At 43.7% G+C, this 13335-nt stretch overlaps 1 protein-coding gene across 8 annotated transcripts in view; it reads left to right on the top strand.

Moving 5' to 3' along the window:
* AGAP1 (ArfGAP with GTPase domain, ankyrin repeat and PH domain 1) overlaps nucleotides 1–13335 on the top strand; it is a 642705-nt gene that overhangs the window by 513836 nt on the left and 115534 nt on the right. For 5 of the 8 annotated variants that reach the window (XM_032753651.2, XM_032753647.2, XM_032753635.2 and 2 more), the window contains one exon: nucleotides 11835–11909. The exons of the other annotated variants lie outside the window; for them this stretch is intronic. In XM_032753651.2, the coding sequence (XP_032609542.1) occupies nucleotides 11835–11909 (75 nt within the window). The remainder of the gene's footprint in view (nucleotides 1–11834; nucleotides 11910–13335) is intronic. 8 annotated transcript variants of the gene reach the window in all.

Below are 13335 nucleotides of genomic sequence, written 5' to 3'. Positions count from 1 at the left end.
GCTGGGATTATAGGCACACGCCACCATGCCCAGCTAATTTTTGTATTTTTAGTAGAGACGGGGTTTTGCCGTGTTGCCCAGGCTGGTCTCAAACTCCTGGTCTCAGGTGATCTGCCTGCCTCAGCCTCCCAAAGTGCCAGGATTAAAAGAGTGAGCCACCACGTCCAGCCCAGGATGCTTTCGTTTCATGGGTCTTTGTCCTTTGGAGGGCCTTGACCTCACACAGCAGGGGAGGATGCTGGCCCACACCACGGCACCAAGATTTTACCCCCCTCTGTGTGTGGTCGCATGTCCTCCTCATGGCCACGCTGGGATGGAGTTGGACTTTGAGCACAGACAAGGGACCCATGGCCCAGAGCCCAGAGTCACCCGCAGCCCCCCTGCGCCGCTGCTGCCCGCATGGGGTGACCTTAAGTCCCACATCCGAACTGCCTCCACCCCACACTCTCCCTCGGATTTGCACCTGTTCTTTCTCTGGCCATGCACCTGGCAGTGCTGAGAGGAGGGCCTGGTGGGCACTTCCACACTGATCAAATTCAGTCAATAACCCCACTGAAACCTGACACAGCCTGTGTGCAGGTCACTGTGGAGGGGTCACTGCTGTCCTACCACTTTTTTTTTTCTGGAAGTTTGCACGTCCTACACTATCTGTAAATATGTAACTTTTTTCCAAAGAATTTAAAATGAAAGAATATGAGAAAATCCCTAAATAATAAATACGTGGTATAGATTGATGCGTAAAACAGCCCCTGGACTCCGTGGCTCTGTGGAATGGGTGGTTTAGTATATTCCTTTTTCTGGCAACTCCCTTAGGGCTTTTACAGGTGCAATGAGCTTTGGTGAAAATAGCCAATGGGCACCTCATATCTTGTGCCCCAAATATTACTATTTAGAACAGTGTATTCTGGATGCCTGGGTGACTGCAAACCCTCCTCCTGTGTAACTTTGTCACTGTTTTTCCTGTCTCAGGAAAGATGCTCATTTTGTCTCCTGACTATAGCAGTTGGGAGTCTTGAGACCATTCCTGAGTTCAGACCTTCCCAGGGGAGATCAGTGACCACAGATGTGCCTCGGTGAATTTCACAAAGCCAGCTTAGCGTGACCCAAGTCTCCAGCTTTACCGAACTTTGTCATTGTTATTAAAAAGATGATTTTAGTGTGCTGATTAGAAACTGGGATCCACATTCAACATAAGCACAAACTTTTTTTCCCAGTGGGCCAAAGCTCATTTCTGATCATTAAAAGCTAATCCTGAAAATTTGCTGGAACATGGTTCAAGCATACGTTGTAATCTGTTAAAAGCAAAAATAATAATTTCAAGCAGTGTTCTGCATCTGTGTGGAAACAGCTGGTCTACCCCAAAGAGCAGCAGGAGGCTATACCCTCCTCCCACAATTCCAAATAAAATACAAGGAGACAGCACAGCATCCAGAAGAACTGGCATTGGTAAATTATTGCCTCCAAAGAATATTAGTTAGCAAACATACTTTGAAAGCCATCTTCACAATCATAAATTCAATAGTATTTCTTTAAGTCACAACTGAATGCCGGTTGGGGCAGGCTTTCAAGTTGTTAAGCAGTTTAGTAGCAAATGTGACATATAGTGTGTGTGCCACAGTAAGATTTCAAATTGTCATTAATTTGTAAAATTTAGGAGAAGAAATGATACATTGTGACAAGATAATAGTTTTCTCTGTAGGTACTCCAAGCTATCAAATACTTCTAGCCTTTAATTTGTCAATGTTACTCTTGGCATTTTATTCTATGGAAACAACTAAAATGAATGGAAGAAAAACTAATATTCCTGTTCAAGATGCTTATTAGAGTGTATTTGATAGACTGTTTTCTAGGAAAGCTTTAGACTTTTAGAAAAATTGAGGAGATGTTATAGGTTATTCCCATAGGCTTCCCACCACTTCCCCCTGACACGTTTCCCCTGTTTTGTGTGGGTGTGTGTGTTGGTTTTTGTTTGTTTGTTTGTTTTTGTGACAGGGTCTCACTCTGTCACCCAGGCTGGAGTGCAATGGCGCAGTCTTGGCTCTTGCAACCTCCGCCTCCCAGACCCAAGCGATTCTCGTCCCTCAGCCTCCCAAATAGCTGGGACTACAGGAGTGTGCCACTGGCTAATTTTTTTATGTTTGGTAGAAATGGTGTTTCACCATGTTGGCCAGGCTGGTCTCAAACTCCTGACCTCAAATGATCCGCCCACCTCAGCCTCCCAAAGTGCTGGGATTACAGGTATGAGACACCATGCCCACCCTCTCCCCTGTTAATTTACCTCTTTCATTATTAGTATGGTACATTTCTTGCAGTTAATGAGTCAATATTGATACGTTTTTATTAAAGTCCACACTTTATTTGCATCTCTTTAGCTTTAACCTCATGCCCTGTCTCTGTTCCAGGATCCAAATTCTATTCTGTTGTCACATCTCCTTAGCCTTCTCTTGGCTGGGACATTTTCTCAGACTTTTCTTGTCTTTGATGACCTTGAAGGTCTTGAGGCATGCTGGGCCAGGTGTATGATAGGAGTCCCTCTACTGGAATTTGTGCAGTGCTTTTCTCAGGATTCGTCTTGAGTTACGAGTTTTGTGGAGAAAGACCACAGAGTGAAGTGCTATTTCCATCCTATCCTGTCAAGGGTATATACCATCAACTTTATTTATGGCTGCTGATGTTGACCTTGATCCTTTGACTTGAGGTAGCGTCTGTCAAGTTTTTCTGCTGTAAAGTCATTGTGCCCCTCCCCAGCCGATACTGAACTTTTGGAAGGAAGTCACTGTGCACTTAAGGAGTCAGGTGTTAGACCCCCTGTCCTTGAGGGCGGGGTGTCTATGTAAATTATTTAGAATTCTTTTGCAGGGGAGATTTGTCTCTCTCCCCCATTTATGAATATATTCAATTGTCTATTTGTATTCATACGGACTTGTGGTTATTTATTTTATATTCTAGGCTGCTATCCAATACTGCTGTGGCTCAGATTATTCCACCTGTGGCTCCTGGGGGCTCTTTTGGCTGCTCCTGCACCCTTTGCCCTACACCCCATCTCTGTGGGTTTTCTTTTGTTTGAGCACTTTCCTTCCTTTCTATCAGTACAAGGTGCATTTTGTATCTTTCCTGCCACAATCTTAGAATCGGCTGTTTCCCAAAGAGCTCTGGTTCCTTTTACTGGAGAAGGGTATTAGAAACCAGTGTCTTGGAGCTAGGCGTGCTCATTGCTTCTGGGGTGCCACTTCTTGGTTCTCTTGGCCAACAGATTAAAGAACGAAATGTGTGTATACTAACCTGCATATGCATATATATCTACAAATATTTCTATATGTAACCATCTGTATCTATATTTAACAGATTTCATATTCTTACTGGCATAAAATTGGAAATAACTTAAGTGTTTTAACATAGGGAGTGGCTACAACTATGTTATACTACCTCCATGATGCAACCGTTATAAGGGACAGGTTGGAAAACTATGGAAACGTAATAGTTTACATTAAAAAGTAGTACAGGTCTCTATTGGAGTTATGCTTACAGTGTGATAGTTGTGTGTGTGTACGGATAAGACCTTTAAAGGAAAAATGGAAAAGGTAGATTAGCTATGGCTTATTCTTAATATTAAACTAACATAAAATTAACTTTGCTTCTGCCATAATATTAGTCTTCCAGTGAGTTGTTGCTGAAACCTGAAGGAAGTTGATGTATTTAATTTTAAATGAAAGAAATGAGACATTTTCTATTCCGTTGTTGTGTTAGCCCTGCAGTGCTTTTTCAGGCCCTCCCAGATTAATAATGACCTGTTTATTCATTCACAGTAACCAAAGAGTGTGCTAAAAAGTTGTGAAGTTACAGTCAAAGTAGTTTTATGGGAGGAAATCTGTGAGTGTTTAAAGGAAGGTATTTCCATAATAGCAAGAAGAGCCCAAAGTTGGGAATTCTTCTTTTACTTTTCCACTCTGATCTTTGTATTAATACTTGATTGACTGAATAAATGCCATTATCTTATGGTTTTGGTGATTTCTCAAGCCACACGTCAGGATACTTCTGGGAATTTCCGGAGAAGTCCTTAAATGGAAAAGCTAAAATTATCTCTAGTAGATATTTTCACCAGTCTTCAGTTCAGGTGGCTTACATATAAGAGGGACATGATTGACTGGATAACCCTGAAGTGTATCATTTCAGCCGCTGTAGTTGTCAGAACTCAACTACAAAGATGGCAGATCAAATACTTCAAGAAGGGTGGTTGTTTGCCATTGTGGAGGCTGGTGGTCCAGCGATCACAGCCCCTCAATTACGGCCCTGCGTGAGAGCACAAGCAGCAGTCATTACATAATTATACCTTTGATTAGTTGCTTCAACTGGCCATTGCCTTTGAAATATGATAACACAATTTGGAGTTTTATTAAAAAACAATTTTTTTGGAATTTTTGAAAAAGATTTTGTGTTTAAGAAAAAAAAAAAAGAACCAAAAGACCTGCAATATATTCTGTTAGAGGAGATTAAAAAGAAGAAAGGGATGAGGGAAAAAAAGAGATGAATGTTTCCCATTATGACTCATTTCTGTCTCAGGAGGGTTAAGGTGGCCCCTCCTCACCAGCCTTCCCCTCTCGGCGTCACCGGCCCCCAGCCTGCTATCCGCTTCACAGAGCAGCGAGCCAGTCCTTGGAGAGGGGATGTGAGAAGGGGCAGAAGTCAGGGGACCTGCGGCTGCTCCCAGGCACCACCGCTGCTCAACACACACAATTGTGTGACCACCACTGAACAAATCTCACAAGAAGGAGGTGCATTTTACTCCACATGTCATTTGGTTTTGAAAAACTAATTTGAACCTCATTTTTTTCTAAGTAAGAATTTGGTTTGCTGTGTGCGTGTTTTCAATTTTGGTTGCCAAGTATTCAGTCCTAACGTATGTTATGATTGGAGTGCATATAACACCGCGCAGCCGAATAACTAGACCTAGAAAATAAAACTGATCACGGTAAAGTTATTTTCCAGGCAGGGGATGCCTCATGATGCTGGCTGGGGCCCAACCACACCCAAGGCCTCGTCGGTTTCTGTTCTCATGCTGTTGTCATATACCCAGAAGTAGGGGAAGCCCGGGAGCCATGGAGCCTCAGTGTCAGTTCTCTGACAAGCCATCCTCCAAAAAAGTCTTTCCTTTGCAAAATGAACAGGCACTCCGTGAAAACAGGGAGAGAAGTTTCTGTTTTTCACTGATGCATTTCTCCTGTTTATCTGACAATGTGCAAAACAAAAAGTCTACATTAGAAATTTATCATGAAGATATAGTCTACTTCAATTCACTTCTTTTCACTCCCTGTGAAAACTTACACTCTTGGTGTTGTACTGAAATACCCAGTGGATTTGGGGTGCACCTGTACCCTTGATCTCCACTTCTGCGTGTTTCTAGGCCAAAGGGAAAACCAACTCTCTACCTAATTGGAACTTCTGGTTTTATTGCATATCCTGGAGGTCTTGCTTCGTTTTTATTTTCCTGGGTTGATGGTATTTCCCGTGTGCACCTACATTAGCCCACTATGCAGAAGCCCTTGGCAGTTTTCACAGAGTAAGAGGTTGAAAGAAGCCACCAATGTGAAACTCGTATTTGCTGTAAAGAAAAACCCATTGTGATTATTGGAAACCAGATTAAAATTCCGTAACTGGAGATTGATGACTTTTATTTCATGAGTTTTACTTAGTTAGGTGTTTTATCTTCTGTGTTTTGTGGCTCCAAATTACGAAGACTGTTGGCCTTGCCAGAAACTGATCACGGCAAAGTTATTTTCCTTCCTGAACATGTGTCCTATATATTTGCTTGGCCTCGGGTTTTGTTTAATCCCTTCAAAGGCCCTTTGAACTGATGTTTCAACATGACTCCTTCTCTGTGAGGTCTCCACTAGGAAGCGGCCATCATGTCAAGCCCCTTCACAGCTAAAGTAGTGAGTTCACATAGTGGAAGAATCTTCTGGGTTGCATCTTATGAAAAAAAGAAATCCACTGCCTTTTTATAAGAGAACAGAACATTTACACCGTCTTGTTGAGCAAATGAACGTTCAAATGGCCAGCACAAAAGAAATCCCCAATCTCTAACCTCACAATGAAATCGCCACGGACAAAAGATCACGGGATACCGGGCGCACTAAACTGCAAGTGACACAAAACCACAGCAGAATCCGCTCACACCTGCCGAGGTTCCTGGGGGATGATCTTTGTGTAAAGGATCCTGGTGCCGCAGTCAGCCTGAAACACTCCAAGGAGCAGAGACGCTCCCCTCTGCAGCACTGGCATTTATACTGATAGCGTCTTTTAAAATAAATTAATACATGTCTGATGTGGACAGAGAGTAGTGCTGTCTGACAAGGTGATCATTTGACTTTTCTTAGAGGTACAAATTTATGCTCCCTTGTATGAATAGAGAGGGCTGTTTGTCTCATTCGGAGACAAGACATTGTTAGAAATGAGTGGCACACCTCTTCAACCCAGCCCCTTCCTCCGTGGAGGTAAAAAGATCCTATTAGTTCTCATAATTGATTCTGAGGGCTGCAGCGTGCCTCATTTAGCCGGCCCTGCTCAGTTCACGCCAGGAGGTAATTCATGCACACTTGGACGGCCAACATGGCTGACGCGCCTTGGACACACAGCCTCGGCGCTGCATCATTTTTTAATCAGCTATCTGAGGAATGTTTATCTGATCAACAAAGAGTGCTGTCAGGAGGAGACCAGAGGTGACATCAATAAGCCTGTGGTTTCCTGGTACAATGATGGAGGAAGAGTTTGGAATAAAACCCTGCTCGTTTGAGCATGCCAGCAGACTAAAGAGTATTTTTATTCTGCTTATAAAGAGCCAGTCAAAAGAGTCTCAGTTTTAAGTTTTCAGTTAAGTTTAAGACTCAGTGATAAGTTTTCAGACATTCACATGTGTTAGTAAAAAAAAAAAAAAAAAAAACCTTTTAGAGAAACAAATTAACATATTTTATTTCAAAATAAAAATCGAAGTCCCTCACGTTGCAGGAACCCAGATGACAAGCTGTAGATTCTAAAAATATGGAGAGGTGTAAGCATTGGCAGCTGTTAACGCTAAATGATTCCAGCTACTCTCACTTAGTAGAAAGACGTAGTAAGCTGCGCACTTTCCCCTTCTGTCTTTGAAAAGATCGCAACTGTCTGCTAGTAATTACGAGGAGCTGAGTGTATTATGCCAGGCCTCGTTTGGTCATCCCGACACAAGATTTGCTGTTTGTAACTATCAGATGCCTTAAGAAATGTTCTGTGAATTAAAGTTTCTATCACGCTTTCTTCTTTAAATGCATCACTCTGGTGTGCACCGCGTGAGACCCTCACGAGTGGAGTGATACCCATCCCATCTGCCAACCTGAAGACGTAGAAAGGACATATATAACCAGTGTAGACATCACACTTTGTCCACGTTAGGATTATGGTACCAGAAGGTGCCACAGTGATCTCTCTTTGTAATTCAAAGACCGCCTTATGAATTCAGTTTACTAACGCCTCCCGGTGTTCCTCAACAGGAGGGCTCTGTGTGTATTTTCAGGAAAATTAATACCATTGTTATATCACACAAGGGTAAAGAAACATTTTGTCTTAGAGTTTGGGAGTGAATCTCTCTGCATTGTCTTAACCTGAGTTTTTCAAAGTTTTGATCCTTTTAATCCTTAGAAAATACACTAAAAAACTACAAAAAATTAGCCGGGCGTGGTGGCGGGCACCCATGGTCCCAGCTACTCCCGAGGCTGAGGCAGAAGAATGGTGTGAACCCGGGAGGCGGAGCTTCCAGTGAGCCGAGATCGCGCCATTGCACTCCAGCCTGGGCAACAGCGCAAGACTCCGTCTCAAAAAAAATAAAAATAAAAAATAAAAAAAAAATACATTCCAGCCAGCATGATGATGAGTTTTCCATGTGTGTTTTAAATTCCCAGCAGTTGGTGGTGATTCCCTTGTTTTACCTCTTGCTGTGATACCCACGTATAGCACCCTTGTGTTTCACCTGAGTTCACGGTTCACATTTTGGCACCATTGAGGGGACAGTGCTGTCCTCCCACGAGTGGCATTCTCTCCCCAGGCCCACTGACTGTTCTGCTACCCAGATTAGAGCTCAGAAAGTTCCATTTAATTTGCAGACTGAAGTGAGAAGAGATCAATCTCGCTGTCTACACTGGAGCTGACAGTCAGTTTGTACCACATCTGAAATTGTACTTGTGGGATTTCATGTTTATTGAGATTTGCGTATGTGTTTTTAAACATGTAAGACAGTGCTGAGACATCCTGCCGCTTACATAGCTATGGGAGACATTGTGAAACTCTGTTTATGAAAGAGACTTTTGCTTATGTAGCAAGCAAAATAGCAGAATGGAAAACACTAACAGAGTGCTCACACCCTGCTGCCTTTTTGTTCAATAACAGGTGAAATTTTGATAGTAGAATAATAGGTTTTGTGAGAAATAACATTAGTAACAAAATCAAAATAAGTTAGCCTGTGTTTAAGAAGAAGAAACTGTATTCCTGAAAGTAGAACAGGAATTTTACTAAAAATTTTAATTAAAATAAAGACCCGGAAAGTTTAGTCTATTGCTAGTCCCCCTGAAGTCCCCGAGAATCACCTTTTATTCCAAAGGCCTGAGACCAGAGGGAGGCTGCCAGTGGTGGGCAGTGGCCGGGTGGCACCAAACATCAGCTCGGAGCCTCCTGGTTCCATTTGGCACAGTGTCTCCGTAGCCCCTGGAAGTGATTGCAGGCAGCAGCATCCGACATAACCCGAAGTGTTATTGATGATAATAGGATTGTATTTTCTCGTTGAGAAGCTTCTAAACAAGGGAACTTAGAGCAATCAATGCCCCCAGAGACCAATGCACGTATCACGACCTTGGTATCAGCCAGAAAACGTCCATTTGTTTAAGGGGAAGAAACAGGCACGACATTTTGCACATTAAAATGGATTATTTCATCAATAGGTTAATAGAAAGCCAGGCTGCAAGTTCACTTCCTGCTTATACATCCTGTGGTAATGGGAGAGTGGAGTGTGAAAAATGCAAGGCATAAAGCGGGTGAGGAAAGAGGCTTCCTGCACTCCGGCATCCCTCCCCTCCCAAGGGGTGCCCAGCCTCCATTCTGCCTATTTATGTGTAAATGTTGCCGAAAGAGGTAAGTTGTACTCTGAGGAGTGCAGCCTCCTCCTGGCTACCTCTTTCTGGAACTTGCGAAATACTGTCCCAGACACCAGAGCTGCAGCAGTTAAAAATTAAGCCCGTGCCTAATTCTGCATCATTATGCCTGGGGCCCCTGGTACATACCCATCAAGCATTTCTAAAGCAAACATTTGAGACCTGTGACAGATTTGGTTTCCTTCGTTCCTCATGCATGGTATTTGTACTGGTGGCGCGATCTCGGCTCACTGCAAGCTCCGCCTCCCAGGTTCACGCCATTCTCCTGCCTCAGCCTCTCCGAGTAGCTGGGACTACAGGCGCCCGCCACCACACCCGGCTAATTTTTTGTATTTTTAGCAGAGACGGGGTTTCACCGTGGTCTCGATCTCCTGACCTCGTGATCTGCCCGCCTCGGCCTCCCAAAGTGCTGGGATTACAAGCGTGAGCCACCGCGCCCGGCCCTGAAGATCCTTTTCCTAGGTTTGGAGTTACCTGAGACAGATACTTAGGATAGGACCTTATAGATAGTGAAGAAACCTGAAGGTATAGACATAAAGAAGTCTTCACTTGTGAAAAATTAAATGTAGACCTGTATCCTGTAAAACTGCAGATGCCTGCTAGTTTAGAGGTTGTTTCTTACTAAATTATTATTATTATTATTATTATTCTTTTGAGACAGAATCTCTCACTGTCGCCCAGGCTGGAGTGCAGTGGTACGATCTCAGCTCACTGCAACCTCCGCCTCCAGAGTAGCTGGGATTATAGGCATGCCCCACCATGCCCAGCTAATTTTTGTATTTTTAGTAGAGACAGTGTTTTGCCATGTTGGCCAGGCTGGTCTCGAACTTCTGTCCTCAAGTGATCCGCCCACCTCAGCCTCCCAAAGTGCTGGGATTACAGACGTGAGGACCTGGCCTATTTGTTGATTTTCATGCTGCAAAGGAATTGTTAAATGTGTTTAGTTATAACAAGTTAATATCACTTTAAATCAAGAGGCAACTAAATCACAGCTAGTTTTTACTTGTGAATAATGTAAAATTTGCATCCTAAATATACAGTGCTTTATTGCAGAATTTTATTTGCTTCCTTAAAGGTTCAGGTGTCTCGCGTATGTTTTGTGTTGTATCTACAAAGAAATCCAGTGTAGTTAGAAGCACTTGAGATTCATTTCTGCAACATAACTCATCACAGGGGCCTAATCATCACCCTGGGTCATTTTCTGGCCACCAGAACTTGGTGCACACACAGAACCTACAACCACAGCCTAAACTGTACTGTTCGAAATGGAGAATTTTGGCTCAAACACTACAGCAGGCAAGAAGAGTTAACCTGTCATAAGTCAGGAACACGTTGGGGTTGATTAGGGAGCTGACCGTTGGCCAACTCGTACCTTGGGAACCAGAGGGCCAGCCTGGCTGCCTGCTTTGCAGGCTTAAGACCTGCCTCTGGAAGTGTGAAGGCGTGCCTGTCCCAGATAAGTGCTGCTCACCTGCATTAAACAAACAGCCACATAGAGCCCAGTGGGAGCATGCGCTAGTTTCTCTTCCTGCCTGTGGAAGTTGAGAGAGACAGACGGTCCAGTGAGACCCCTTCTTCACAAGGTGAATGACAGTGACCGCCACTAAACATTCCGTTCCACCTGCCTGCATGGCAGGCCAAGCCCTCTAGCCCTGTGACCTGGGGCCGTGCCTTTCCCTGCATTTGCCTGAAGACTTGAGCCACCCTGTTTAACTCTTGGGTTTTTATAAAATGTCTCCTGAAGGGCAGAGAGAACGCCTTAAGTCAGTGTCTTCCCTGCCACAGATGTCAGCATTTCTGAGTTGATGGTTGGGAGAGTAGGGGCCTGGTGGGGGTGGAGAATGTGTCTCTGGAGGGTGGGGGTCCCATCTCAGTGAGCCAGCCAGGCACTCAACACAACCTGAGTGGTGGGCCTGCTGCGCCCTTGTTAAATTGGTTCTCTTCCGAACCCAGCGTCCCACTGTCAGTGACTTGGCGTTTTGTCTTTTCTCCTGAGAACCTGAGGTGGCACTTGCTATTCTGGTTCCTAGGAGCTCCATTTCAAGCCGCAACTCCCCCAAGTGTCAAAGAGAATAGACTCCTCCCTCCAGGACAGCAGAATGGCACTAGGGTTTTGCTGCTGTAGGTATTGCCTGGATCAAAATCTGTCTGTGGAAGACAACTTCACTTTTAACAGCTCTTGGTTTTAAAACCTACCTTCTGCAACACACAGGCATGAACTGCTCATAACCAGGGTCTCTTGATTTGACATGCTCCTAATACTTGGTCGAATCAAAGGGCTTGTGGCAACTGGCATCATAGCTCCTTCAAAGGGTGTCATCATTTCTCAACGCAGAGGCCAGTTTTTGTGCTGTTTTGAGTAGCCATGTGTGAAACCCAGCAGGGCAAAGTAGACTTCTGTGCGTGGGTACTTCTTTGACGTTAGATGCAAACCTGATGACCCTGCTCCAGCTCCGCCCTTCCTGAGTTCCTCTGTTCACCGTGGGGGAGTCAGAGGGCTCAGACCAGGGAGCCCCATGGCACCCACCCGCTTCGCGCAGACAGCTCGGAGGCAACGTCACGTGCTACTTTGACCTTTTTTTTTTTCTCCCCTTTTCATTTGTTTTCTTTTCCTTTTTGTTTTCTCTCTTTTTCCCCTCTCCCCTTTCTGCTCTCGGGATGCAGCCAAACGCAAAGCATGGAAACTAAACCGTGTTGGTAGCCTGCGAAATATATACAGCAGCAGCACCAACACCGAAGGTAACGCCTCCGCACCTCCACCCACCCACACCTCCACCTGCCTCTTCCCGTCTCATCCCCTGCCCGCCCCTTCCTTTCCAACACAGGCATGGAAATGCAATTTGCCCAAAGCCGCATGCTCCCTTATTGTGTTTGCAGAGTCATTCCTGTGGTCTTTTCATCTTTTTGTTTGTGTGTTTTATTTTACCATTCATGTTCCTTTCAGCTTACTTAAATTTTGACCTTTCCCTTCAGTCGTAGAGTAGTGATGTTTAAATTACTTCAGAAACCTATTTTCTCCTCTTTTTTCTTTTCCTTTATACATGTGGGCTCTCAGTGTAATATTTCCCAAGTTATTACAGTTTTTAAAAGTGTTAGTATCAGGTGTAATGATCTGTAGCCAAATACAATAGTGTGCCGTGACATTTAAGTAACAGTCTTAATTTGTTTTGTGGAAGCATTCTCCATAATGCTCTCTGCAGCTCTAATCCACAGGCAAGCAGGCCCGGGCCATTTGCATGGGCTGCTATTGCTTGTAAATTCAGTATTTTGTTGTGTTTCTAAAGGTCGTCTGGTGCCAAAGTTCACAAATTGACTTGCGTTGCTTTTTTCACCGAAGACAGCCGTCATTGCTTTTGTATAATAGCAGATTGAATTTTTCCTCCACCTTCATTTGAACAACACAATTATAAATTGCCTTTTTTTTTATGATTACAAATGTCAAGGGTCAGAATTATTTTGATGCCAGGCAAGGGAAAACCACCACCATCAGCCCAAGCACACATAAGGGAGGCGGGGGTATAGGACGTGCGATGCAAAGCAGGTCACAATCCAGCGATCTTGGTATAATGGGGGGAAATTTTTTTTCACTTAAGTGCAAGCCAAATGGGTCAAGTAATCGCAAGCTCGTGCCCTAACACTAATTGACTTATTTGGGGATTATTATAACTGTAATATTTTTCTTAATGTCACTGTTTTCTGGGCTGTTGATTTTAGCGATTGCCAAGCAGTGGCATTAAATCTCTTGTAAATTTTAAATTGCACGCTATTTCTGTAAACAAGTCCCTCTCTTCACATCCTGGTCATTAACCTTTGCTGATTTATATCACCATCCTCTTTTTTCTTTCTTTCACAATTACTCCTGTCTTGCCGCTGAACGCCCTGCTCTCAGCCAGAAAAAAAAAGAGAAAGAAATCTGGAAAACAAATCTACATTTTCACTATGGCTTGTTAAAGAGCCATTTTTTAATCATAATTTTTTTTTTCATTTCTCAAGGGGAAATTGTTGTCTGTTAAGATACCAATGGAGCTTGGCCTCGTTGGTATCGTCTTTCAGAGCACTCAAGAAATAACCAAATGAAAGAGGGAAAAGAATAGAATTTAAGAAACGGTCACATTCAGTATCATTTTTGTTGCATTTAAAAGGGTATTAATATACTCTTTTCACC

Source organism: Hylobates moloch, unplaced genomic scaffold (assembly GCF_009828535.3).
Source record: "Hylobates moloch isolate HMO894 unplaced genomic scaffold, HMol_V3 SCAFFOLD_1, whole genome shotgun sequence".
NCBI classification, from domain to species: Eukaryota; Metazoa; Chordata; class Mammalia; order Primates; family Hylobatidae; genus Hylobates; species Hylobates moloch.
This window is presented reverse-complemented; position numbering and strand designations above follow the sequence as displayed.